This window comes from Gastrolobium bilobum, unplaced genomic scaffold (genome assembly GCF_033153095.1).
Source record: "Gastrolobium bilobum isolate Gb01-03AN ecotype WA unplaced genomic scaffold, APGP_CSIRO_Gbil_v1 utg3673, whole genome shotgun sequence".
In the NCBI taxonomy this organism is placed as follows: Eukaryota; Viridiplantae; Streptophyta; class Magnoliopsida; order Fabales; family Fabaceae; genus Gastrolobium; species Gastrolobium bilobum.
Genome location: NW_026895785.1, coordinates 106,368 through 130,956, shown reverse-complemented (window position 1 = coordinate 130,956; position 24,589 = coordinate 106,368). Strand labels below are relative to the sequence as shown.

At 35.2% G+C, this 24,589-nt stretch overlaps 4 protein-coding genes and 1 non-coding gene across 5 annotated transcripts; 3 read left to right on the top strand and 2 right to left on the bottom strand.

Moving 5' to 3' along the window:
* The first annotated feature begins 3,862 nt into the window (after positions 1–3,862).
* Positions 3,863–6,547, top strand: LOC133295996 (DCD domain-containing protein NRP-B-like). Its single transcript, XM_061494944.1, has 5 exons — positions 3,863–4,676; positions 5,146–5,246; positions 5,427–5,510; positions 5,604–5,714; positions 5,826–6,547. Exons 1-5 carry the CDS (start codon positions 4,034–4,036, stop codon positions 5,895–5,897), a joined length of 1,011 nt encoding a protein of 336 aa, XP_061350928.1. The 5' UTR covers positions 3,863–4,033; the 3' UTR covers positions 5,898–6,547.
* A 2,768-nt stretch (positions 6,548–9,315) lies between these two features.
* Positions 9,316–9,387, top strand: TRNAC-GCA (transfer RNA cysteine (anticodon GCA)). The gene has a single exon. It is a non-coding gene; the product is annotated as a tRNA-Cys (tRNA).
* A 1,580-nt stretch (positions 9,388–10,967) lies between these two features.
* Positions 10,968–12,479, bottom strand: LOC133296000 (uncharacterized protein At3g28850). Its single transcript, XM_061494948.1, has 2 exons — positions 11,935–12,479; positions 10,968–11,898 (listed from the first exon to the last, which is right to left on the bottom strand). Exons 1-2 carry the CDS (start codon positions 12,393–12,395, stop codon positions 11,253–11,255), a joined length of 1,107 nt encoding a protein of 368 aa, XP_061350932.1. The 5' UTR covers positions 12,396–12,479; the 3' UTR covers positions 10,968–11,252.
* Positions 12,480–17,180: 4,701 nt separating this feature from the next.
* On the top strand, positions 17,181–17,882 carry LOC133295995 (uncharacterized). The gene is made up of 2 exons (XM_061494943.1): positions 17,181–17,414; positions 17,505–17,882. Exons 1-2 carry the CDS (start codon positions 17,181–17,183, stop codon positions 17,880–17,882), a joined length of 612 nt encoding a protein of 203 aa, XP_061350927.1.
* Positions 17,883–20,843: 2,961 nt separating this feature from the next.
* LOC133296004 (RNA polymerase II transcriptional coactivator KELP) lies at positions 20,844–23,091 on the bottom strand. Its single transcript, XM_061494952.1, has 3 exons — positions 22,757–23,091; positions 22,563–22,668; positions 20,844–21,269 (listed from the first exon to the last, which is right to left on the bottom strand). Exons 1-3 carry the CDS (start codon positions 23,033–23,035, stop codon positions 21,175–21,177), a joined length of 480 nt encoding a protein of 159 aa, XP_061350936.1. The 5' UTR covers positions 23,036–23,091; the 3' UTR covers positions 20,844–21,174.
* Positions 23,092–24,589: the final 1,498 nt, after the last annotated feature.

Sequence of the window (24,589 nt, the reverse complement as noted above, 5' to 3'; positions counted from 1 at the left end):
AAATGTGCTTTGATTAGGCAAAACTTTTACCAAATGTTATTAGTATGGTGGTTTTTCCAACGAATCTTGTTTTGAATTTCATGACAATTGATTAGAGAATGTAGAAAGGTTTAATCCATGAAGCCTTCAGGCTCGAGCCGGTCGTTACTCGTGTAAGTAAAAAGCAAAAATTGCGAAAGTGTGCCATGGCTAATGCAAAAATTGTTCTTTTTCTTTGGGTCAAGTGGCATAAGAAATACCCGAAAGATTCAACTATCCTATAATCACTCTCACGCCCATAAAGTGGAAATTTCAAGTTGTATTGGTTTTGGGCTCTCATACTCTCAATTCATGGGCCCCATGACAATATGAGTAATTGCGCCCAACTCAATTCACAATGGAATTGTTGTGCCTACTTAAAATGTGGTTGGCTGGATCTACATGCCCAGGGTCGAAGCCCGAAGGCAGTGGTGAATAATAAAACTCAGAAAAAAAATTATTTAAAGTATACTGTATTATTATTACGGGAAATATTACTCACATTTTATATGAGATATCATCTCTCATTTTCTCTCACTTCAATTTTCGTATCTCACTTTTTTTTCTTGTAATGGTGAGACCCACCTATTTTCTCTCTACAACATAAAATAACTATTTTATGTTAAATGAGACTAATAAAACCTTATTACTAATTACTGTACGTGTCATTATATGCCATCTTTCATACTTGTGATTAGAGGTGGCAAAGTGGGCGGCCCGCCCCCGCCCCGTCATCAACTCGTCAAAAAATGAGTCAGTCCGCCCCGCCTTTGAAAGCGGGCTGAAAAACTCAGCCCGTCCCGCCCCGTTGGGCGGGTTGGCCCGCCAGCCCGAGCCTATTTTACACTGATCCGCCTCGGTCCGCCTATGCCTGCCATCAACCTGCCAAAAAATGAGCCCGCCCCGCCCCGCCCCGTTTGGCGGGTTGGCCCGCCGAGCCGAGCCCGTTTTGTCGGCTCTACTTGTGATACTACTCATATGCATTGGTTTTGGAGTATTGCAATTTCCTTTTATTCAAAAGTTTTATTTATGGATTTCTCTTTTCTCATATCATATGAGATAACATTTCTCTTGTTATAGACACAACAAGTGGTAAGTCCTACCACTTGTTAAAAAAATAAAAATTAAAAAGAAGATAGTACATAGGGGTGAAAGTGGGCTGGGCTGGGCCAAGCTTTGCCCCGAAAAACCCAAGCCTACGCCAAAAATTTTCAATTTGGCCTAACCCAAGCCTATTACGAGTCTAACTGTTAGCCTGACTTGGCCCGTTTATAAAAAAACAAATAGCCTGGCCTAACCCGTTAGCCTGTTAATTTTTAACTTTCAAACAAAATCATGAATCAACTTTACAAAATACTCAAATTTTGTTGCTAAACCAAAAATCATAATTTCAACGTTCAAACAAAATCATGAATCACAACAAAACTTATACAATATGCATTTAAGTCGTTTTCAAAAGCAAAATGCTCAAATTAAATAACAAATATTTCATCGGATTCAACAAACAAATCCATACTATATAAATTAAAATAATTACATGAATCCAACAACACATCATGATGTTTGTAGTAAGTATAATTTTTCTCAAGAATCTTTTAATATATTCATATACACAATTTAACATGTTGAGATGTTGGTCCTCCTATATAAAAAATAAAGTTAGATTTCTATAAAAATATAATTGAATATAATTAAGTTATAAATAATTACAATTGATTAAATTTATATCTTTTATTTTTTCTTCAAGGCATACTTATTCAATTTTATTTTATTTAAAATAAAAAGTACAATATAGGCCGACATGTAGGCTTATAGGCCAGGCCTTGTGAAAGTGGGCCTACGGCCTTTTTAGTAAACAAGCTTTTTCAAGGCCCAAGTTCGGTCTATTTTACAAAATATACTAGGTCTGGCCTGACGTAGGCCGAGTCATAGACCCCTGTAGGCTGGTCCGGCCCAGTTTCACAAGTATAGAATTCGATACCTCACAACATGAGAAAATGATTTCGCTTTATTTATATAAAAAACATATACTTTATGGAAAGTGCGGATTTAGCCGGTGAAAGAAAAATGCAACTGATTTCATTTTCAGCATGATTAGCATGTAATTGGGGAAGGGGAAGAAAGATGAAGTTTTTTTTCCCTCAATATTTTGATAGAATTAATATTAATAAAATTGATCTGTATTTGAAAATTATATTTAAAATAGAATTTATAAGATGTGATTTTATTTATATGGTAAATTTAATTTTTTAAAATGAAAACATACATGTATTTTTAAAAAATTTGATGACCCTAGCATCCGTGATAAATTCTATTGAATAAAACGTTTAAAATTCTTTACTTTTCTGGAAATCTTACTCATTTAAAATTAATTTTACGATGATCGAATTTTAACCGGACAACAATTCTAATATTTAATGAAATGTATGATTCCATTAAATAATAGAAAAGGACACCACCACCACCAAACGAAGGCGTTAATAAAGGTCCATTGAACGTGTCATAAACCGACGTGCCCGTTGGTCACGGACTACATCCAAAGTCTTCTGTGTGTTCACACACACATTCACACTCACAGGATCCACAGTGTTACCTGCGCCTAGGCATCTGCACTTTCATATCTTCGCAACTAAGAAAGTTCAATCCTCTTTATAAAAGAAGAAGAAGATAGCAATAAACAAAAAGTAACTTATATGTATCATTTATTTTTAAATATTTAATTGTTTTATATTTTTCATTTATCTATTTAGATATTTTAACTTTTCAAGGATATTATAATATTATCTTCGATAACATATTTTTGTGTGAATTTACAAAACTTGTTGAATGTTGTAGTATTTTAAATTGATTTTATACTTTTTAGTTAAGACTTACAGAAAAAAATATTTTTGCAGTTACTGCAAATAAGTTATTTGTATTTTTTTTTAAAATGATATCAATTTTGTATTAAAATCTTAAAAAAATTAAATATAAAGACTATTATAATCTTGAAATAAATTAAAATTATAAAATATCATGATTTCCGTCCCAAAACGATGTCGTATTGAACTTATTGCAGATAACTTGTATGCAATAACGGCAGGAAAAACGAATTTATGTTATATAAGAATAATTTTTTAATACATAAATATAACATAGGACTCACCAAATTTAGAAAAAATATATAAAATGAGAATTTTAATAAATATATGAGAAAACACTTTCTCTTTTAATAGGAGAATTATTTTCTTACGTTAATCTCTAGATCGTTTTGCGTGCAATATTTTTTTTTATTTTTTTTCTTATGATTAAACCCATTTAAATTATGTATGCGTAAAAAATGTTCTAACTTCGTGTTAAATGAAAAATACAAAGCTCTAAATATATAAAAGAAAAATCTTGTATTGTGTGAATTGAGAAAATATTAACCCTTTTACTTATAAAGTGGTAAAACAACGCTTGGCGTGAACTCAAACTAAAGTAACATGAACTCGGTGAGAAACCTCTGACACCTTCTAGAATGTTGTATACAAACAAAATCAAACCCAACTGCCCCCATCCACTATGTGGCTCTCTCCTCCACCTCATCACATGTACGCGTTTTAGCATCAGCATCAACACTCCTTCATGTCTCACTAATCACCACCCTCCACCTAATCAAAATTAAATGAAAAAGAATGACAACACCAAAAACAAATTTCATTTCAACATTTGACAATTAAACACGCAACCCAATTTATAACCCCACTAACTTTATACGAAGTTTCCTTTCATCTAATTTTTCCTATTTTATTTTTTATTTGGCCAAAAATAAAAAACAATATCCATCTTATATATTTAACACTTGTCATCCTTCTTTTCAATATAATACTGCTCTGCCTCCCCCTACACCCACCACTTCTTCTTGTCGGTTTGGCAAGGCAACATTTATTATATATGTACATACATAGTCATAGCTAGAGTTGTATTTAGCTTTGAAGGTGTGTAACTAGTTATTTTACCATATCAGTGTATCAATCATCTAAGAGAATCTGAGATGGAGAACAATCAACAATCTTTTTGGCAATTCAGTGATCAGCTCCGTGTGCAGACATCTAATCTGGCGAACCTTTCTATGAATGATTCGATTTGGAGCAATAGTTACATGCCCAAGAGGCCTGATGAAAGGAGGAATTTTGATATCAAAGTGGGTGGTGAAATCAACTCTCTAGGTGGAAATCTCAAGTCAAAAGCACCTGCTTCTGATTACAATGATGGGTGGAAACAGATGAACAATACAAATGGATCTCTTTTCGCCATGCCTCACAACTTTCTTGATGGTGGAGGAGCAGGTCTCAATGGAGGCTTCAACAAGGGAATTTATTCCAACCCTTCTTTTGCAAATCTTAACAACACTAACATGAATATCAATCTCAAGGGAAACAAGTTCGGTGCCAAGGGTGCAGATGAACTTCTTCAGTACTTACCCAACAAAACTTCTAAGAAGAACACCAACCCAAACAAGAAGCATGGGGACAACAACAACAACGATAACAACAAGGATGGTAAGGCGGCTGCCGACAAGAGATTTAAAACGCTGCCACCATCGGAGTCTCTACCAAGGAATGAAACAATTGGGGGCTATATCTTCGTTTGTAACAATGATACCATGGCAGAGAATCTCAAAAGACAGCTCTTTGGTATGTTCCTTTCCTTGTTTCTCAATTATGCAATTGTTACTATATCTATTAAATACTTTGTTTTTTGTCACTTTAGATTTTGTATGTTCTCTGGTTCTCTATTTATTTTTCTTTGATTTTACATTAATGGTTAGTTTGCTCCTTTATAATTATATTTATGGAGCATGAGATTTTGCAGTATAACAATTTTATTATATATTGTGGGGTTTGATTGCCTTAGTCCTAAAAGGGATAATCTGTTCTTCACTGTAAATTGAATCCCTTTGAGGTGTTGAATTAACAGTAACTTTCAGTATCAATTATCTTAAAGTCCCCATTTTATCCCTATGTTAGATAACAAGCATATGCTTATACAATGAATTTCATCCCCTCCCTTTTCTTTTGTTTGTTTTTTTCCTAACTTCATATGTTGGTCTCTGCTTGATTTGCCTGCTAAATTCGTTTTCTCGGTGAATCCTTGTGGTTTTAGGTCTGCCTCCACGATACAGAGATTCTGTTCGGGCCATAACTCCGGGGTTGCCCCTTTTCCTTTACAATTACTCCACTCACCAACTCCATGGGATCTTTGAGGTGTGTGTATATCTTCTTTCTCACTTAATTAATTTATGTTGATTTAATGAGACTGCATGTTGTGGAAATGATTTCGAATTGATTTATGGATTTGGCCATCACATTAACCTTTAGCAGATTCATGTTTTTTGAGTGCATTTTACATTAAAAGGGTAATAATATGTGGTGGGGTTTGTTCAGGCTGCAAGTTTTGGAGGAACAAATATTGATCCAACGGCTTGGGAGGACAAGAAGTGCCCTGGTGAATCTCGTTTCCCTGCTCAGGTATAATCTCCAATCCAACTATATGTTTTTGAATCTATTTGATTTGCTAGTTTGTGGAAGCTTAGGACTCTTCATAAATGATGATTACAACAGGTACAAGTGATTACTAGGAAAACTTGTGAACCACTGGAGGAAGATTCCTTTAGGCCAATCCTTCATCACTATGATGGTCCCAAGTTCCGTCTTGAGCTGAACGTGCCAGAGGTATTTATTTAATCTTTTAACATGCTGAATATTGATCCCTTTTTAGAAGAAATTAATAGTTCAGTTTTTTGAACCTAGTTCACTAAAAGCTCTTCCCTTTTTGGTTTACAGGCACTGTCTCTTCTGGATATTTTTGCTGAACAAGATACTTTCAACGACACTTTCAAGGCTATACCGGCATAAAAGGATAGAAATAACAGAGAATACAAGAACAGCATTTTACAAAGACAATAGATAATTAGTGATATGGGTTGGTTTTAAAGTTATGGACTAACAAAAAGTCCGAAGATATAAAACAAAAATGAATATAGTGGTGGACGCTTGGATATTCAGCCTGTAATATGTGTTCTAGTGCTTTTGTATAGAGGCTGCTATGCATGGTTGTCCATTTTTCTTGTTTCTGTGATATACTATCATCAAATTAAGAGAATACAATAAGAACGAACTGTTTTTGCCTATGGATTCTTGTGAAAAAACTACAAATTGAGGACGAATGTAAGGCCGGAATGCTGCAGCTTCGTATAGCTAGTGTTGTGTTGGGAAGGGACTAACTAGTGGAAGAGTGTGAAGCCATGATTTAGATGTTCTCCTTTCAAAGAGGAAATTCGGTTTTGATGCTTCATTACAGGGTTATTAATATATCTGTGCTACCCTAGTATGCTTTCAACATTTGGAGATCTCAACTCAAAATATTAATAATTCGTGTATGGCTCAATAGTTGGCTGCTAGCTAGTGGAGGAGTTACTAAGCCCTGTTTGGTATTTTCATTCGATGTGTTTTCGTAAACTTAAAATCAACAATTGCACAAACTAGGAGTGATGCTCGAGCTCCAAAATTGACAACCAGATAATTAGGCTCTGTTTGATTGTGTTTTGATTTTTTTGTTCTTAAAACTGTTTTGTAAAATAGTTTTTAAGAATTGATTTTCAGAATAAAAGAATAAAAAAATCTGTTTGATAAATTTGCTTTGAAATGAATTTTAAAAGTTAAAAAACAAAAAAATCTGTTCGGTAAATTTATTTTATAAACATGTTTTTAAAACAAAAAAATACAAAAACTCATTTGATTGTTAACTTTTGTTTTTCTAATTTACTTTAATAATTTCTTTAATTATATGTAAAAACCTTAGGAGCCAAGATGATTTTTTTTTTAAGATTTTGGGACAAACTATCGATGGAGGTGGAAGAGGGTTCATAGGGAAAAAAAATAAAAAATTCTGGATTTAAAAGATAAGCAACATCCATTCCTTTCAATTCTGAGATTTCGATTTTGTATTTTTTTTATGTTGAGAAAATGGCTAGTTTGAGAGGAAGCACCCTGAACTTTTATCAGCTTTTGAACTTAAACTGAGAATGGCAGCAACACAAGCATAGATGCAGATCCCACCGAACAAGTTTTCACCAAGTTTCGCTCTTATTATTTCACCAATCTTCACAACCCTGAGTTTCATTTAGCTTTTCATCTACTCTAATCTGCTTTTACATGTTATCACCAAATATGCTTGCGTTGATTTACAGTTTTGCTGGGATTTCTAATATTAGCTTATTTACCGTTTTGCCATTAATGAAAATAGTTCTCTGTGTTTTTCTTATTTTGGAAACAGAGAATTAAAAAACAAAAACAAAACACCTAATGGATGTTCTCTAATTCATGTTTTAAAAAGTAAAGAAGAGATGATGTTTTTAGAACTATTTTTCATAACAACCGTTACCAAACAAGTTTTTTTATTTTTTGTTTTTAAAAACAAAAAAGTATTTTACAAAACAGTTATCAAACAGGTCCTTAGGCTCTGTTTGATTACTGTTTTTAAAAACACTTTTTTAGTTTTCAGAATAAAAAAACTCGTTTGGTAAGACTTGTTTTGTAAAAAAAAGTTTTAAAAACTGTAACTGTTTTTTTTTTTTTTTTAGAATCAAATTTAAAAAACATGTCTGAGTTGTTTTTGTTTTCTGTTTTAGATTTTAACTTTTAAAACAAAAAAAACATAGAAAACAACTGTTTCATAATTATTCTACAAAACAGTTTTAAGAACAAAAAAATCAAAACACAATCAAACAGGCCCTTAGGTTACTTTCTCCGTCAATGAAGATTTTGTACCTTGTGTTCCAAATATAGTGATCTTTTACATCTAGAAGAAATTGCCGTTACATCAAGTCGTCTTAAATGTTAGAGGAGAATTGTTGTAACAAAAAGGACTTTTTAACGAGAATTAGGTAATCTATTTCATGAAAAAAGAAATAAGAAACTTAGGTGATGATTAGCTTTGGCGTATACAGAATAACTTAGGGACTCACGGGTATCAGGGTATGTAATCCAAATTCATAACCAAAGGGCAAAACAAATATTCAAAAATATATACTAGGTTGTCTATTAGGTAATTGATCATAGATGTTGATAAACTTAAAAGGTACGTCGATCCATAAATAATAGAACAGCCGATTCTTTCGTTTCAATGAATAACGAAAATTAATTAAATAACTTTTTTTTTTACAAGCGTATATATATACAGAGTCCTGAAGTTCTACAGGTAGGCAAGAACTTGTCAATGAGCGTAATAATGGACCGTCTCGAAATTCTTTCCACTAATTGACTACAGTATAGTCAAATACACATTTCTTTTCTTTTGCTTATATTTTATTTAATTAATTCGTCAATTTTGCAGTTGGCATGTCGCAAGACCAACTGGCCACAGCTGTTACTTTGGGTTCTCTAGGCCAGTGGCGGTGGCAGAGGCTTACAGCATTTTAGATGAATATTGTTATAAAGTAAGTTCATGTTTAAGCTGATTGCGTTTCAAAGACGTATTGAAATATAAAGATGACATGACATGGGATAGAAGGAACGAAAATAAAAATAAAAATGAATAAGACCTCTTCAAATAAAAAGAGAAATACAAAAAAGAAAGGAAGAAAGCTTCTTGAAGAAGACATGGGATGAGATGAATTAGTGTATAAAAGTTCTGAAAAGTAGAGAAAATAAGATATAAAATTTGAGTATAAGAAAATATGGTAGGTAAATATTTCAAAATCAAAAATTAAAATTAGAAGTAAGAGTGCTTAATTAATAAGAAAGCTACATTTAGAAAATGTCAAGATCAATTTAAATCCCATTTATTTATTATTTAATTAAAAAAGACGAGAAAATGGTTTTAAAAAATTGATAAAGTTCCATCCAGTTAGAGAAAAATTAGAGAACTCAACAATAATTGATACCTATCATTTACCTCGCTTACAAGTGTTGCATTTTATGTGATAGTTTATTCTCGTCCGATACCTGCCTGAACTGGCTTTATCTTGTATCTCCCTATGGATTTTCTTTCTTTTTTCCCCCGTTAGATTAGGTTTGAAGCAATTTATAATTAAGAGTTCAGCTTATTAATCAGCAATTGCCATATGGCTGTTAAGATAAAAGGAAGATTGTACATGTCTTGATTACGTGCTAAGGCCTAACTGCCAAAGAGTGCTAATAAGTGGATATAAAAATAATCTCAAATAGAGTTTAGAAAGGATCAAAGGAATATTCCCCTGAATATATTTTTTTCATTATTTGACCTTAATATATTATATAACAACAAAAATTGAAGTAAGTGAAGCAACAGCTTGGGTCCATAGCTCAGTGGTAGAGCATTTGACTGCAGATCAAGAGGTCACCGGTTCGAACCCGGTTGGGCCCTTTTATAATTTACTGTTTTTTTAGAAACTTTTCAAAAGAACCATTTCCAACCTCCCTACCTATCTAGGACAACCAAAAATTAGTGTAAAATAAATAATACTAACCTAACGGGGCTCACAAATCAGAAACGTAGCTAGTACTTTACATAAGTACAAATATTATTCCAATCATTTATTTCCACATCCAAGGAAGGTATTGGACAAGGGGGGAAATGTAAGTATAGCTGGCTTTTTGACCCTTATAACCCTTTATTATTAATTAATTACCGATTTGACCTTGATTATAAACTATTTCAAAAATTTAACCCCCTCAGAAAACATAACACCAATCTGCCCCTGTTTGACCGTTGACCACCAAGCCTACCCGGGTACACCCCTCTGTACCCGGGTATTTTTTGAAAATTTTTGTCTACCCGGGTAGGGAGGCGTGTACCCGGGTATTGTTCTTCGTACCTGAAAAATTGCTTGAATTATTTACCCGGGTAGAGAGGGGTGTACCCGGGTAAATCTTCGACCACCCATTTGGTATTTTCTCTCTCTTTTTTACAGCTAATGAGATAGATCAGTATTATCAAGTTAAGCATGCCTAACCAATTTGAAGAGCTTTTAGCTTTGAGAATGGATTTGGAATTTCCATACATCAACACTTTACTGCTCATCAAAGCGGTCCCTGTTCGTATCGATTATGATAGGGTCTACTTTTATGTACGTCAAAATCGCGCTCCTATATATAAATGTGGTACCGGGTCTATTGGGGAGAGTGAGACGGAAAGAAAATAAAGACAGGGTTCATGGTACAGAAATTTAGTGTGAGCATGCAGCTTTTCATTTTACTGGTAAATGACGAATTATCACGTTCAGGGAAGACATGCATGGGACAAGGTTTGTGGTTGTGGATTTATACTGTTAACTGAGAATTCTCTTTCTGAAATAATCATTGAAAAATATTTGTGTGCTTTACAGACCCAAAAAAGTTGCAGAGGCAGAGCACGTGATAGTCGGTGCCTCTATATTCAAAGCTTGGAGAAGAAGAGTGCATGGGAGATCCAAAGAGTAATCATACCGGGAGGTTGAAGATTTACCCGGGTACACCCCTCTCTACCCGGGTAAATAATTCAAGCAATTTTTCAGGTACGAAGAACAATACCCGGGTACACGCCTCCCTACCCGGGTAGACAAAAATTTTCAAAAAATACCCGGGTACAGAGGGGTGTACCCGGGTAGGCTTGGTGGTCAACGGTCAAACAGGGGCAGATTGGTGTTATGTTTTTTGAGGGGGTTAAATTTTTGAAATAGTTTATAATCAAGGTCAAATCGGTAATTAATTAATAATAAAGGGTTATAAGGGTAAAAAAGCCAAGTATAGCTTCATGTAATGTTTTTTTTTCCAAAAAAAAAAAAAAAAAACTTTGACGTTTGGGGTTATAATCGAGGAAGGAAATAACAAAACTATTAAAAGAAGTGACCAAGAGATGGCATAGCTAAAAGACCAAGCTTCATCACTCATTGGCAACACATACTCAATAGTTGAGGAGATAGAATTTGATTTCTATCAAATATATTTTTAATGAGAGATAAAAAGTGCTTCAAAAAAAATAAATTAAGATCGGTATAAAAAAACACTTGTCAAATAACATTCTGACATTATAAGCACAACCAATTCGGATCGAGTGACCATTCCAAATATGATATGATAATATACATTTAAGGACAGGAATGGATAATTCACAATCCTAATAAGGTACAGTTTCATGACCTCAAACGGATAACAAATATCCATTAGTATTACATATCATATAGTGTAGAAACTTATGAATAAAAGAGTATATATGATGATGGATAAGGAAGTACAAATAGTGAAATTAACTCAAATACAAGAAGGGCAGTGAACTAACCCGTTCTCATTACACTTGGGACACCTTTCTTTGTCAACAGCAGAGACCACAAGCTTGCAACTCCCACCACATTCGAAACAAGGAACAAACCTAGCCCCACCACACCCTCCACATGCTTGTCTTCCAATCCCTCTCTCCACACGCGTCGCATTCAATATCCTCCCGAGTCGACCCGACTCGTTTAGCTCAACCAACTCATCTAACCCACCCACATACCTTCCCTTAACAAACACCCTCGGCAGCGCCACCCCTTCCCCGACCAAATCCTTCACCTCCCTAAGAAACTCGCCGTGAAGCGACACGTCACGCTCGTCGAACACAACCCTGTGTCCCTCCAACATGTCCCTCGCTCTGTTGCAATCATCAAACGTCTTCCTCACGCCACCTAACGACGTCGTATATATAACCACCGCGTCGTTCCCCCCGGGCGGGCACTTCTCCGGGTATTGGCTCAATGGATCCTTCCTCAACCTTTCGTAACTCGATTCCTTCTCTTCCTTTTGTTTCTCCAACCTGTCTCTCACTATGAAGATGTTATCCTTCAACGGTTTGATTCTCACTCCTCCGTTATCTTCTAACGGTTGCGGTTGCGGTGGTTGGGACTCGTTTTTGTTGTTTCTGTTAATTTTAGTACTTTCGGTAGGTTTTTTAAACTCTGGCTTGGAGGTTAACTTGGCGTCTAACTCTTCGAGTGTGTGGAAGGACACACTCTTTTGTGGAGGTTGAGGTTGAGGTTGTTGCGGTGGTTGTGGTTGTGGTGGAGTGGAGGGTTGTTTAACTAGTGGTTTGAGGTCTTCGAGAGTCTTGCTAACCTCGTCCCAGGATTGAGGAGCATCGGTGGCTTCGAGCATGTTGAGCTTGTGGAGAATAGGGGCTGGCACGTGGGTGAGGGTGGGTTTGTCTTGGGGAAGCTGTGGGGTAGTGTTGTTGAGGTGCTTGAGCCATGGCTCCTCGATGGCGTTGATGTCAAACACCGCGAAGCTCGTAGGAGCTGGGTGGTACATGGCTGGGCTTGACTCTATACCCTTGGAGGAAGCACACCCCATTTCGTTTTTGTTGCTTTGCCCAATGCTCAGTGACTCACGGGATAGGGTACAATACAAACCAAAATACATATAGGACCAGCTACGGGGAAATTTAATTACCCTTGCTGAGTATGGCAAATTTATATTTCCTCATCAGTACTTCTTTACACTTTTTCTTTTACATCACCTTGTTTAAGACTAATATGAAAGAAAAAAAAAATGTGTTTTGGAATGTATATATATGTTTTATTTTATCAACTAAAAATAAAATTGTGTGTGAGAATAATGTAATAAAAGTTGATAGACACAAAGATTGATAGCCACAAGATTTTCTTAGCTAGGTCACGTACGGTTTATCATGTCCAAATCATAATATCTAAGTTGGTAACTTTGGGGTAGGAGAGTCTTCCTTTTGGAAAATATTTTCAGTGTTATGGGAGTATATTGTTTTTATCAAATATGAAAAAAATAATATAATTACACAACTTTTATTTTTATAGTTATTTTCTTCCATTTTTTTTTCTTTTTAGTAAAAAAGTAGGTATAGAAAATGTTTTCCTCTTTTTGGGTTGTAGCATATTGATTGATCAAGTCCTTCAAAGATCAAGTTGGAATAGGTGCAAGACCCTCTTAAATTGGAATACGTAAATTAATAAGGTACCTCAATGCTGAAGTGAGTCAATGAATTAATAATGTATGGATTATATGAGTATTACCTATGCAATGATGAGCCTATGTAATTATAAGAATGTGGAGACCGATTTTAGGGCTTTGAGTGACAGCCTTTATGAATGTTGGTGTCAATTCTTTTGCAGTTATAACTGTTAATCGGTTGAATGCATGTGAGGTTCCCATGATACTAGCATTGATCCTGGGGTACTTATTTGCGAGCTAACGGTAAATTAATGGTATTGGGTATAGCTTTGTATCATCCCATAATTGGTTTGTAAATATGGTACCATCCTCTCTAATTCACTGTGGTACTTGCGTCAGTCTTGTCTGTGCTGCTGAGGCACAACTTACTTATTAGATTTGCTTTCCTAATGACAATTAATCTTGATTTGCTTAGTAGGAAAAGTATCGGGGGAATTAGGTCCTTTGTATTGAACAAAAGTTATATATAAATATTGGAGTAAATATTTTTTGGTAGTGAACAAAAAATATAGAATCCATTTTAATCCCTTAGAAAAAAAGCACCTACATTAGTCTTTTTTTAAAGACTAAAATGAGTCTTTAAATTTCACATGACCACAATTTTAAAAAATTGAAATTTCAAAGTGATCACCGGTCAACTTTATTTTTCTAAAGGATTAAAATAGATTTTTTTTTTTTTTTGTTGAGGAACCAACACATATTTACTCTACATATTATTTATTCAGGATATATTGATCCCGTTGCACATAAAAGAAATAGTTTTTTCATATTTCTTTTAAAAATTTCGCTATATTTACTATTATATATAAAGTTTTACAACAAGACTTTCGTGTCTATAAATTTTATATCGAAACTATACAGAAACTAGTCACGTTTATGCAAAAGTAGTTCGAATAAAACAACAACGGTGATTTTACATTTGTTTACTATGTAGTTCTACATATACGGTAGGATAAGAGCAAGCTAATCTAACTATAATGGTAATTCTAATGGCAAATAGAAAGATTGATACACGCGTGGTGCGGGTGTATCATCATATTTGTGTGGCTTTGGTCGAGGGATTATCCACCTGCTTTAGTTTATATTCGATAAATGTTATGGAGAGTGAGGTAGAGGAAAGATGCAGGCCTTACGATAACGTCTGGCATTCATGTTATTTACGTGGATCTGCAAGATACTGACACCTCCAATGAATGAAATTTAGTTTGGTCCTACTGTTTCATTCTTGAAAATGGCACTCTGCCTCTGCTAGTGACCCTTATGGTTGTGGTTTAGCGCCAAAAGCTTGTTTATAATAATGACAAATATCAGATAGTGCTTACGTTTGTGATCCTCTTTGTTTTTCACGCTTTTGTCATTGGACAAACATTAATTTTTGGGCCCATGAAAATGTTTTTCACTCTAAATCTATTCTATACTTCTTAATCTGCAAAGAGGTATCGAAATTGCATGCTCGCAGCACAGCCCAAAGCCCATAGATACAAACACGCCGGACGCAGTTGGAACCCCCTATCATTATTTTATTTTTGGCTCCCTGGTCTCATGATAGTTGATTTGTGCTAAATAAAAAAAAAAAAGTTTTAGTTAAGGTCCCCTTTTTTTATCATGTTATAGGAGAATTTTTTCTCTTATTATAAACATAAGATATGATAGGTCTCACCATCCACTAAAAATAAAAAATACAAAAAGTTATTGCACATAATTCAATGTCTCATTAGTAGAAAAAAAAACTCCTATAATATAAAAAAAAAATTCCTCTTTAATTAGTGGTGTAAATAAATCAGATGACCAAATTATACCACCAGTCTATAGCAAGTAAGACCTGACCTTGCTTAATTAGTAAAACGAATCAGGGCAAAAATAAAAACAAAAAAAAAATCAAAGGCTACAGGCTAGCCTACATCAGGGATTTTTTATTTTTTTTTTCCGTAGCATTTAACTCCGTACATCTTTTTTTTTTACCTCATTTCAATTCAAATATTTTTTGCTATTTTTCTTTGAGTTCTTTTTTTTCTTTTTAGAGGAATATACCATACATCCGTAATACAAGATCTCTTACATCAGATAAGAATTGACTTTAGCGAAGTAATAAAACAGAGCAGAGCCTATTTTAAAAAGTTTAAGGCTTATAGGTCGGCCTATTTAGTGTGGATTATAATTGAAGATTTGTAGGCTCTCCTATCACTGATTCACTTGGCTACGAATGTTCATTTCTGACTTAGGATCATAAGTGTTAGGTTGAATAGTCAAATTTGCATAAATAAATGTAGTTTTCACAAGAGTTGCTCCTAGTTATTGCTGTTTTCTAATTTTTCAAGTAATTCATGTTTAATTTATAATAATTAAAATTATAGTAGGTTAATAAACTAGATCATGCCTATAATTTAGCCAGCAGATTTAAAATATTCTGCATTAACCTACCAAATATTGGCTAATTCTGACTCTTCACATCCTTACTCGTAATCAAACAAACATGATCTGATTTTATGCCTTGGGTTCCCAAAGCAATGAAATCATATGACTTAGTAGCTCGAACACTATTTCTGGGATATCATAAAGGATTTGTATTCTCTTTTTATTTTCGTATAATTGAAAAGAATTATCGCAACATCTTGGGGGGGGGGTTTTAAAATATTTGTTATTTTAAAGGATGGTCATTTTATTTAAAATTAATATTTTTAATTTAAAATTTAAATTAAAAAATACTCTCTTTCTCTTTTTATAATTTATATTATGTATATCTTTTTTCATTTAAAAAGACACATTTCTATATCATTTAAAAAGACACGTAAAGAAAAATGGTGAGACAAACACAAAAAATTGTCCAGGGCATAATGTATGTTTTGAAGTGTTGTCATGTTCGTATTTAACACTTTAGGAGCCTAGTCTAAATCTTTATAAAAAAGACATATTTAATCTGAACCTTGCTATCCTTTAGGTGATGGGTTAATGCTTGAACCTTTCAAACTTGGTGTTATGATCCCGATGCCTTTGACATGCTTGAAAAATTCCGCATATTGGGCACGTAAGTATCACGGGCCAAATAAACAAAAAGAAGATCCGTAAAGGCATCTTCTTTCTTAAGGACCCTACTCCTTACATCAAACAATGGTTCAGATTTCAGAATAATTCCCCAGCTCCCTTATCCATTAGGTGCTCCAAGTCAAGACAGGAATATGGGAAAAAAGTTTAGTTTAAACTAAAAATTAAAACGAATGAACTTAATTCAATTAACCCAGTTTTTTAAGTTTTGAGTGTGAAGTTAGTGTAAGTATTTAATCCTTTATCAAACCATCTTCTTTTTCTTCTCAACAACCCCCCCCCCCCCCCCCCCCCAAAAAAAAAAAAAAAAAAAAAACACACAGACACCCAACACACACAAAAATAAAAAAAGTGAAAAGTCATGATTGGTGATTTTGATTAATAACATAGTGGATTAATGGATGACAAAAATGATAGTTTTTCACAGTTGTTTTCATCACTTCAATAAGTGTTGCATAAGAACTAACCATATATAAAACGTATAAATAAAATGTTATGCAAAATACAAGTGGAGTACAAAAAACGTTACCTATGGTAATTATTTTCCTTGGCTTCCTTTTATATTTTTGGAGTATAGGGTGGAATTTACTAATTCTGGATTGATACATATCGGAAATTATTAACTTGATAATAAGTTTATCCTTCATTGTTAATTTGCTAACAAATTCACTTTTTCACAAACCAATTAGTATAGGGAAAAAAAACTTGAAAATTAAAAAAATACAAGTAATATCTTCAAGCACCAGATTCTATATTTATTCCAAATCCGTGACTTCTAAAGCAAATCAAATGCATTCAAAAAATTCCACCAAAAAAAAAAACAGGTGGATGCAGAGTCTCTGGCGCGGATATTTGAAATAGGCATGCCTCAGAATTGTTTGTTTCCTAATATTAAATTGGAGAATCTACCCATAATTCTGTTGTGTTCCGTTTGGATTCGTCATATCACAAATCCAATATTTGTCAAAGCAATTCCCCAACGGTCCAATTTCACATGGGCGCCGCTAAGCTAAAATATATGAATAAAAACAAACAAGTCCAAGTACAGTAACGTGCCATGACACTATGATAAGGACTAGTTTTTCCTAAGCATAAGAGATTTCAAACTTACAATATAAACTTGGAGTGAAGCTGTATTTGGGGGAAAGAAAACATTGAACCATCACCAAAATCTAACAAATGGGGAATTGCTCTATCAAAGGCACCACTGGTGAATGTCACCACTCTATCCGGGTTCTGAGTGACAGTGGTGCTATCTTACAATTCAAAGGTCCTATAACAGTTGCCCAAGTTCTCCAACGTTACCCTGGTTATGGTATTTTTCGCCAGGGTCATGCCTCATCACCTTTGCCAGAACATGAGAGCTTAAGCTATGGTCTTTTCTATTATCTTCTTCCCCTAAAGGAGGTGCAGGTGGTGGACCAAAATGCTACATGCACTGAAGTTAATGGAGTTTTAGAACAAGTTCAAGGTAAAGGGCTACTTCAAAGATCAGAGACTGAGAATGATCAGAGACCAAGCAACTCAGTGAGTGTTGCAGCATCTGATTATGTCAAGAATTTGTCAAATGGGTCAGCTCTTGAAGTGCTGCCATCAGCAAAGAATGGTGTGTGGAGAGTGAAGTTGGTGATTGAGACAAGACAACTAGAGGAGATTTTGTCAGAGCAGGTGAATACTGAAGCACTGATTGAGAAGATGAGGATGGCTGCAACTGCATGCTCTACTACTACTAGCCCTACAAGGAGCCGAACCATGAGCACTTGGAAAATGGGATGGAAGCCAACACTCTTCTTCAATACATTCTGGGCACCTGTTAACAGTGGAAAAATTACTAAAAGCAATGCAGCTGCAGGGTCAGGATTGGATTTGGGTTCTTGTTAAGGAAAGGCACTTCATTAGTATCTTGGGTTTTCCCTAACCACCAGGTTCACAAACATGACTCCATCAAATATTGTCTGGAAACTTTATAGGTATATCTTAGGGTCTCTTGTGAATATATTTGGACAACCAGTCCAAATATCAATGATATGCTATGGATGTAAGGATTATTAAGCACTTTTCAGTGTTAATATAGTATTTCTAGATTTCTGTTTCTGCTTCTTACTTACCACACGAATGGGTCATGAGACTAGGAAACACTAGGAATGACTTTGGGCTAAGAGAGTTCTGTCACTAATTTGAGGAGCTCTAAATCTGACGTTAAGCATATTTAATGATTTTTAAGTCTTGTATCACAAAAAAAATTGACAACAATATTAGTGAATAAACATGAAATAGTCATCCTCATCCATGCACCGCTCTATAAAGCAGTCATTATAGATGTCTAGAAAACTATTTTAAACATACCATACTGGCTCGTTTAAAAAACAAAAAGGTTAGATTCTCCATAAAACACCTGCATCCCTTTTCAATCCTTTCCCTGACAAAAGAAAGGCTTTATACTTCTTATTTATTCATTTCTTTCTATTTAAAAAAAAAAGTAAATACTATTTTTAGTTCCTGTCAATATCCACGAAGTCCTTTTCAGTCCCTAGCAATAAAAAAGGAACAAATTGGTCTCTGAAATAACAAAAAAAAGATGCCACGTTCATCCTTCTGTTAACTCCCACCTAACGGCCTAACTAACGGTGCACAGTTAGCACGTTAGTTTGCTGACGCGGCTTGGATGTGATACACCGTGGAAGACGAGACGACGATGTTTTGGGTCAAAATGCACGAGTACGTTTTTAGTCCCTGACAAAAAGCACGGGGCCCTTATTGGTCCCTAACCAGAGATAAATAGGCACATGACTTCATTGTTTTTCTATGCAGTCCAATTTTGCAAAACAGAAGTGCATTACATCAGAAACAGGAGTGCAATCCAATTTTGCAAAACAGAAATATGACATTAAATTAGATTTGTATGCAGTCCAATTTGTTAAACCAGAAGACATGGATGTACAAGAACTACAACTACGTATATTAGTTAAAAAACATCAAAAATGGTAAACTTAAACATTCATCAACCCTGTGAAACATAATAGCTGGAACATGATTTGAGTATAATTATATTTGAAGATATAGATGTACAGTAGTGCATTACAAAATAAAGCCAACTGCCAGAAATTAAAATAAAGGCCTCTAATACAATATGGTCAGAATTTACAAAAAAAACATTGACATAATAAGGCCTCCAAATACATAATGGCCAGAATTTTCAAAAAAAGTCAGTCACATAATAATAAACCCTTCTCAGTTGGCTCATGCACTACTCCCAGGTCATATACAGCAGCATGCCATTTTCTTGAGGCAGGCATTGGTGGCCTAAAACCAGGTGTGCTCATAAAGGCCAATAATCTGCTTCGTGTGCCACTGGTTGTTGCATTCATTGTTTCATTACTCAACAGCTCATTTGCCTGTTGTGGATTTGATGGAGGTGGGCTGCTTCCTCTCAAGTTGCCTTCATGTGGCTGAGAACTACCAACTGCTGCAGTCCAGTCAACTGCCATGCTTTGCAATTATCAACAATCATTTACCTGGCTTCTTCTCTGATTTTTCTCTGTATTTAAATATCAACAATCATGCAATTATCTTTTATAGAAAAATAAATAGTATAATTGTAATGCTACACTACTAAGATATTGTTCGTAAATCGCATAACGTTATGTCTTATACAGACTAAGAGAATTAAAGCAATTCATAGTATTCTAGGGATCGTAAAAGCTGTTTGCAAGAGCCAAGAATCCCCTTTAACAAAGTGGGAAGCTTAATTAGCATTGAAAAAAAAAATGAATAATCGTTAATAAGGTCGAAACTTCAGTTAGAAACACAAACTTCATTGAAATAAAATGCCAAGAAGGAGTATTTTACTTTGTGATGAACAAATGGATTGAACTCTTGTTTATGATGTAATGCACTTCTGTTTTGCAAAATTGGACTGCATAGAAAAGCAATGAAGTCATGTGCCTATTTTTCTGTGGTTAGAGACCAATAAGGGCCCCGTGCTTTTTGTCAGGGACTAAAAACGTCCTCGTGCATTTTGACAAGGACTAAAATGGCCTTCGTGGTTTTGACAGGGACCAAAACGTCGTCATCTCGTATTTCACGGTGTCCCACATCCAAGCCGTGTCAACAAACTAACGTGCCAACTGTGCACCATTAGTTGGGCCGTGAGGTGGGAGTTAACGGAAGAATAAACGTGGCATCTTTTTTGTTATTTCAAAGACCAATTTGTCCTTTTTTTATTGGTAGGAACTGAAAAGGACTTCGTGGATATTGCCAGGAACTAAAAAAGGTATTTACTCTATAAAAAAAAAACTGGTTTGGCTGGAGTCTGGACATTAGTGCTCCATGGGACACGTCTGAATAATCGTGATGACATGGCGATAAACGATACGATCTACCCACGGCTTTTTTTTCCTGTGGGCACAATAGGATATCTTTGTCCTTGATTATCAGTAATTTGTTTGCATCACGAACTAGGAGACATCCAATGAAGCCTTTCACGTCAACATATCCGAGAAAATGATTGGGAATATAAAACTTGCTAGTTTCTGCAGTCAATATATTCGATACTCCAATATACTGCTATCGGAAATATGCTTGGTATTTAGTAAGCAAAATGATAGGGCTACTAAAATAGAAATCTAGCAGGCAACCGGTGAATCACCCTGCCAACTAAGCAGGGTATAGGCCACCGGAAAATTCCCATAAACCTGTGGTATTCAAGTTATTAACATCCGGGAGAAGAAATATTGATCCTTTACTTCTTAGTTTTATGTTTATGCAGAAACTAAAAGGAAACAAGCCCGTGTCTAACAAAACCTAACATTAACTTGAGAAAAGAAACGAGTCCGAAGGATATTGAAGGAAATACCAGATTATTATGTTCAGTTTCAAGTTACTAGCATTCATTCTAGCCTTGCTCCAGAGTCTTCCTACAATAGCTCTACGCACCAAGTTGCAGTACTCTTAAACAGTACAGAATTCACAGTGATTTCAAGTCCAAAACAAAATGGTATAGTATCAAAAGGACACCATGATGCAGGATATTCCCTCAAAAAAAAAGAAAGAGCAAAGCCACGTCACTTGAGAGTTGAGACATCAACTTAGTATCACTGCGAGAAGTGAGGTTTGACCGATAATTTAGGTAATGGTATGAATACTTAATCTCCAGATGGACATCCTCACATCCTTATATGCTGCGTGACTCCATTTTCTTAATGGCTTTTTCTATGGCAGGCATATTTTTCTTAAAGGCTGACCACTGCTCCTCTGTCAAACTTATTCCTGTAAAACAAAGAAAGTTAGAATCAGGAAACAACCTTCAATTATCGAGCGGCATAATGTATTGTATAAGGAAACCAAAATTAAAAAATACATTCAGTTCAACAGTACTCAGGGACAAACTACTACTATCAGCACCACTTATCTGCTGCAGTAACAACAAAGTTTACTTTCCTTTTATAGTTCTAGATTACATAAGAAAAGAAAAACTTTTCAGGAACAAACATACGTTCATGCAGGCACGCAGATACAGATTTTTCCTTTCTGTATAAAATAGAAACTTCTGTGTTTCTTAGTAAAAAGACCTGTTCAGTGATTCACACATGAGCATGACAGCCAGCAAGGATCAAGTAGACAAAATCAAAGGCAGAGGAATACTAATCATACTATATGATAGGGGTAGGACCTCCCATTACACAGGAATGAAACACTAGGTAGCCACAAATATGCATAAACATTTTCATGCAAGCTACAAAGGAAGTTCTTAACTGGATGAATTTTGTCATGCTATTTGCAAGGCTAAGGCTTCTATCCAGTCAAATTGGCAATATGGGATGGATAGGTGGAGTACAATGGAACCTGACACCAAACTTAAATTGAAGACAGGTAGTTTCAATTCATGACACTGAAAAGATCTATGTTAGGAATACTTATAGTTCAGTCGTATTATCAAAATGAGGTAAAGCTGGGAGTGGGAACCCCAACCCATTTTGGTCCTACTGTTTCTTAGATCCCAAATGGAGAACGACGAGAGCTATGCTAAAAAAGCTAAACTTAAATCATAACTATCTTCAAATTTTTTAATTTTGATGTGCCCAACTAGACATCCATGAGAAATACTAAAGTTGAACTGAAACTGAAGGCATTTGAAACATAAATGCTTCCATACGCTATAACCATGGCTAATGCATTTGAACTTGAATGCATTGGATATGGAAGGCATGCATACATCATTATACAACAAGAAATCAACATACTTAACATAAACAGTCCCATGAAACTCCTATACATTGATCACTGCAGAAGAATGAATTCAGAAACCACTGAATAACAGAAAGGGGCACTTTTTTCTTATCCCCCTTTCAGCTAATTAGCTTAAATTTAATGACAAAGATTAGAATATGATTAAAACTTAAAACCTATCCCTATTTCGAAAAAAAATAAAATAAAAAAAATCAGAACTTTCAGACGCCCACTATCTAAAACTGATTTCCTCTACATATAGAATCAGAAGAAATGAAAATAAACATAAATTTTCAAAAAAAATAAAAATAAGGAAAAGCATAATACAAGTACCTTTGGAAGTAGGAAGTTCCTTGCCGTCTTTTTTATAGAACTCCCGAATAGAGACCAATGTTTTCCCTCTGAAATCCTGAATCGTCACCCTTCTTTTCTCTGATAGCTGAAATCCAAAAAAAGCAAAATCAATTTTCCCGAGCAACCCTTTTCCCATTGCTTCATCAGTGGTATAACCAAAAAGTGAAACATACCTTGCAAATGATGAGATCGCCACCATCATCGTACTCCTTGTCCTTGGAACTTCCCTCTTGTTGTTGTTGCTCTTCTTCTTCCTCTTGTTGCTTCTCTTGGAGAAAAGCTTCGACGACCTGTTTCACGAAGGCTTTGAAGTGGGGTTGGGATAGGTCGAGGCCAAGTTGGTTAGAGGCCTGCTTTCGAATCTTGGACTCGGTAATCTCGTCCATGTCTGATTCTTGCAAAATCCTACGAACAGTTTCCTCGATTCTTCCATTGGTTTCAGTATCGTCCATTTTTGCACTCTCTCACCTAGTTCTTCTCTGACACCCAAACATACACATATATGGAATATCTAATATAGATTTGAGACAGAGCGAATGGAAATAGGGGTACTTAATAGGAGTTACTTTGTCTTTTTGACGACGGTACCCTTTTTTTAATAATTAATTATTAAATTGTCCTTAATCAGAAATTATTTCAAAAGATTAATCCCTACAAAAAATATAACACTAATCTATTCTTGTTTAACTGTTGACCCATCAAGCCTACCCGGGTATCACCCTCCCTACCTGGGTATTTTTTTGAAAATTCAACCATACCTGGGTAGGTAAGGTGATACCCGAGTATAGTTCTTAAATCTAGGAATTTGCTTGAATTATTTACCCAGGTACGGAGGGTGATACTCGGGTAAATGTTGGCCAGAAACCCCAATATCAATCGATTTCGGCCATTGTTGCGAGTTAATTTTTTTTTTCCCCAAATCTCTCTCCCTTAACATTCCTATTCTGCAACATCACACATATTTTTTATCTCATCATCTCAAAAAGTTTAATCTTGGTAGGACATAGGCATTACACCTCCACATTCCCATTTTGTGCTAAAAAATCCGAACCAAGATCCAATCCCAAAACCTAGACCCAGAATTTCGTGTGAAAGATGAGTTCAAGTCCAAACATGGTTCCTATAGTTATTTACTACAATGGGAGGCATTTTGAAAGTCCGAACGGTGTCCGATTTGAAGGAAAAACAAAAACAATGAAAATCAAAGTGGGCACTACATGCAAGGAACTGAAGGAGAGAATTCTCCAAAAAAATGGGATTAGAAGGCATCCAATCCATCCACCGTATGATAGCCAAGTTAGAGACTGTAGTGGATATGGATACAATATACTACATTGGTAATGATATCAATGATGATGAAGATGTGGAGTTCGTCACAGATGCGTTTGTTGGATGGAAAGTATTAAAAATGATTGAGATATATGTTGAAGTTGATGTTGGTCAGTCTTCATCGTTATCGATGCATACAACCACTGCGCACTGTACTGGTCAAGAAGATACAATTGTACGATCATCTGCACCTGCTCAGGTAACATTGGATGAGGATGAAGATGAGGAGTATGTGGAAAGCGAAGATGAGGGAGAATCTGAAAGTGCTATTCCACAAGGTGATTCGTCGGACACTGACGTGGATGGAAATTTTGACGCTGACACGAGCGCTGTACGCCTGGGTACTCCAGCCATGTCACCACTTCATGTTGACCCAGTCAGTAGTGGTAAGGCACTAAATTTGGACTTTTGCTTTAAACAATTATTATTTGCGGTGGTATTCATTTAGACAATAATGATGAAGCTTTAGATGCAGGGACTGGGGTAGAGCCATTTTGGAATGAAAACCAACATTATTCATTCATTAATTGGACGCACCCTAATGACGAGTTGAAGATCCTCTATGGTGATGATGACTTAGATGGAGGTTGGAAGTTAGGAGATCCGTTATTTGTGCAATAAGAATTTGGCTCCAAACCTGAAATGCAACATGCTGTGAAGATACATTGTATGAAGGG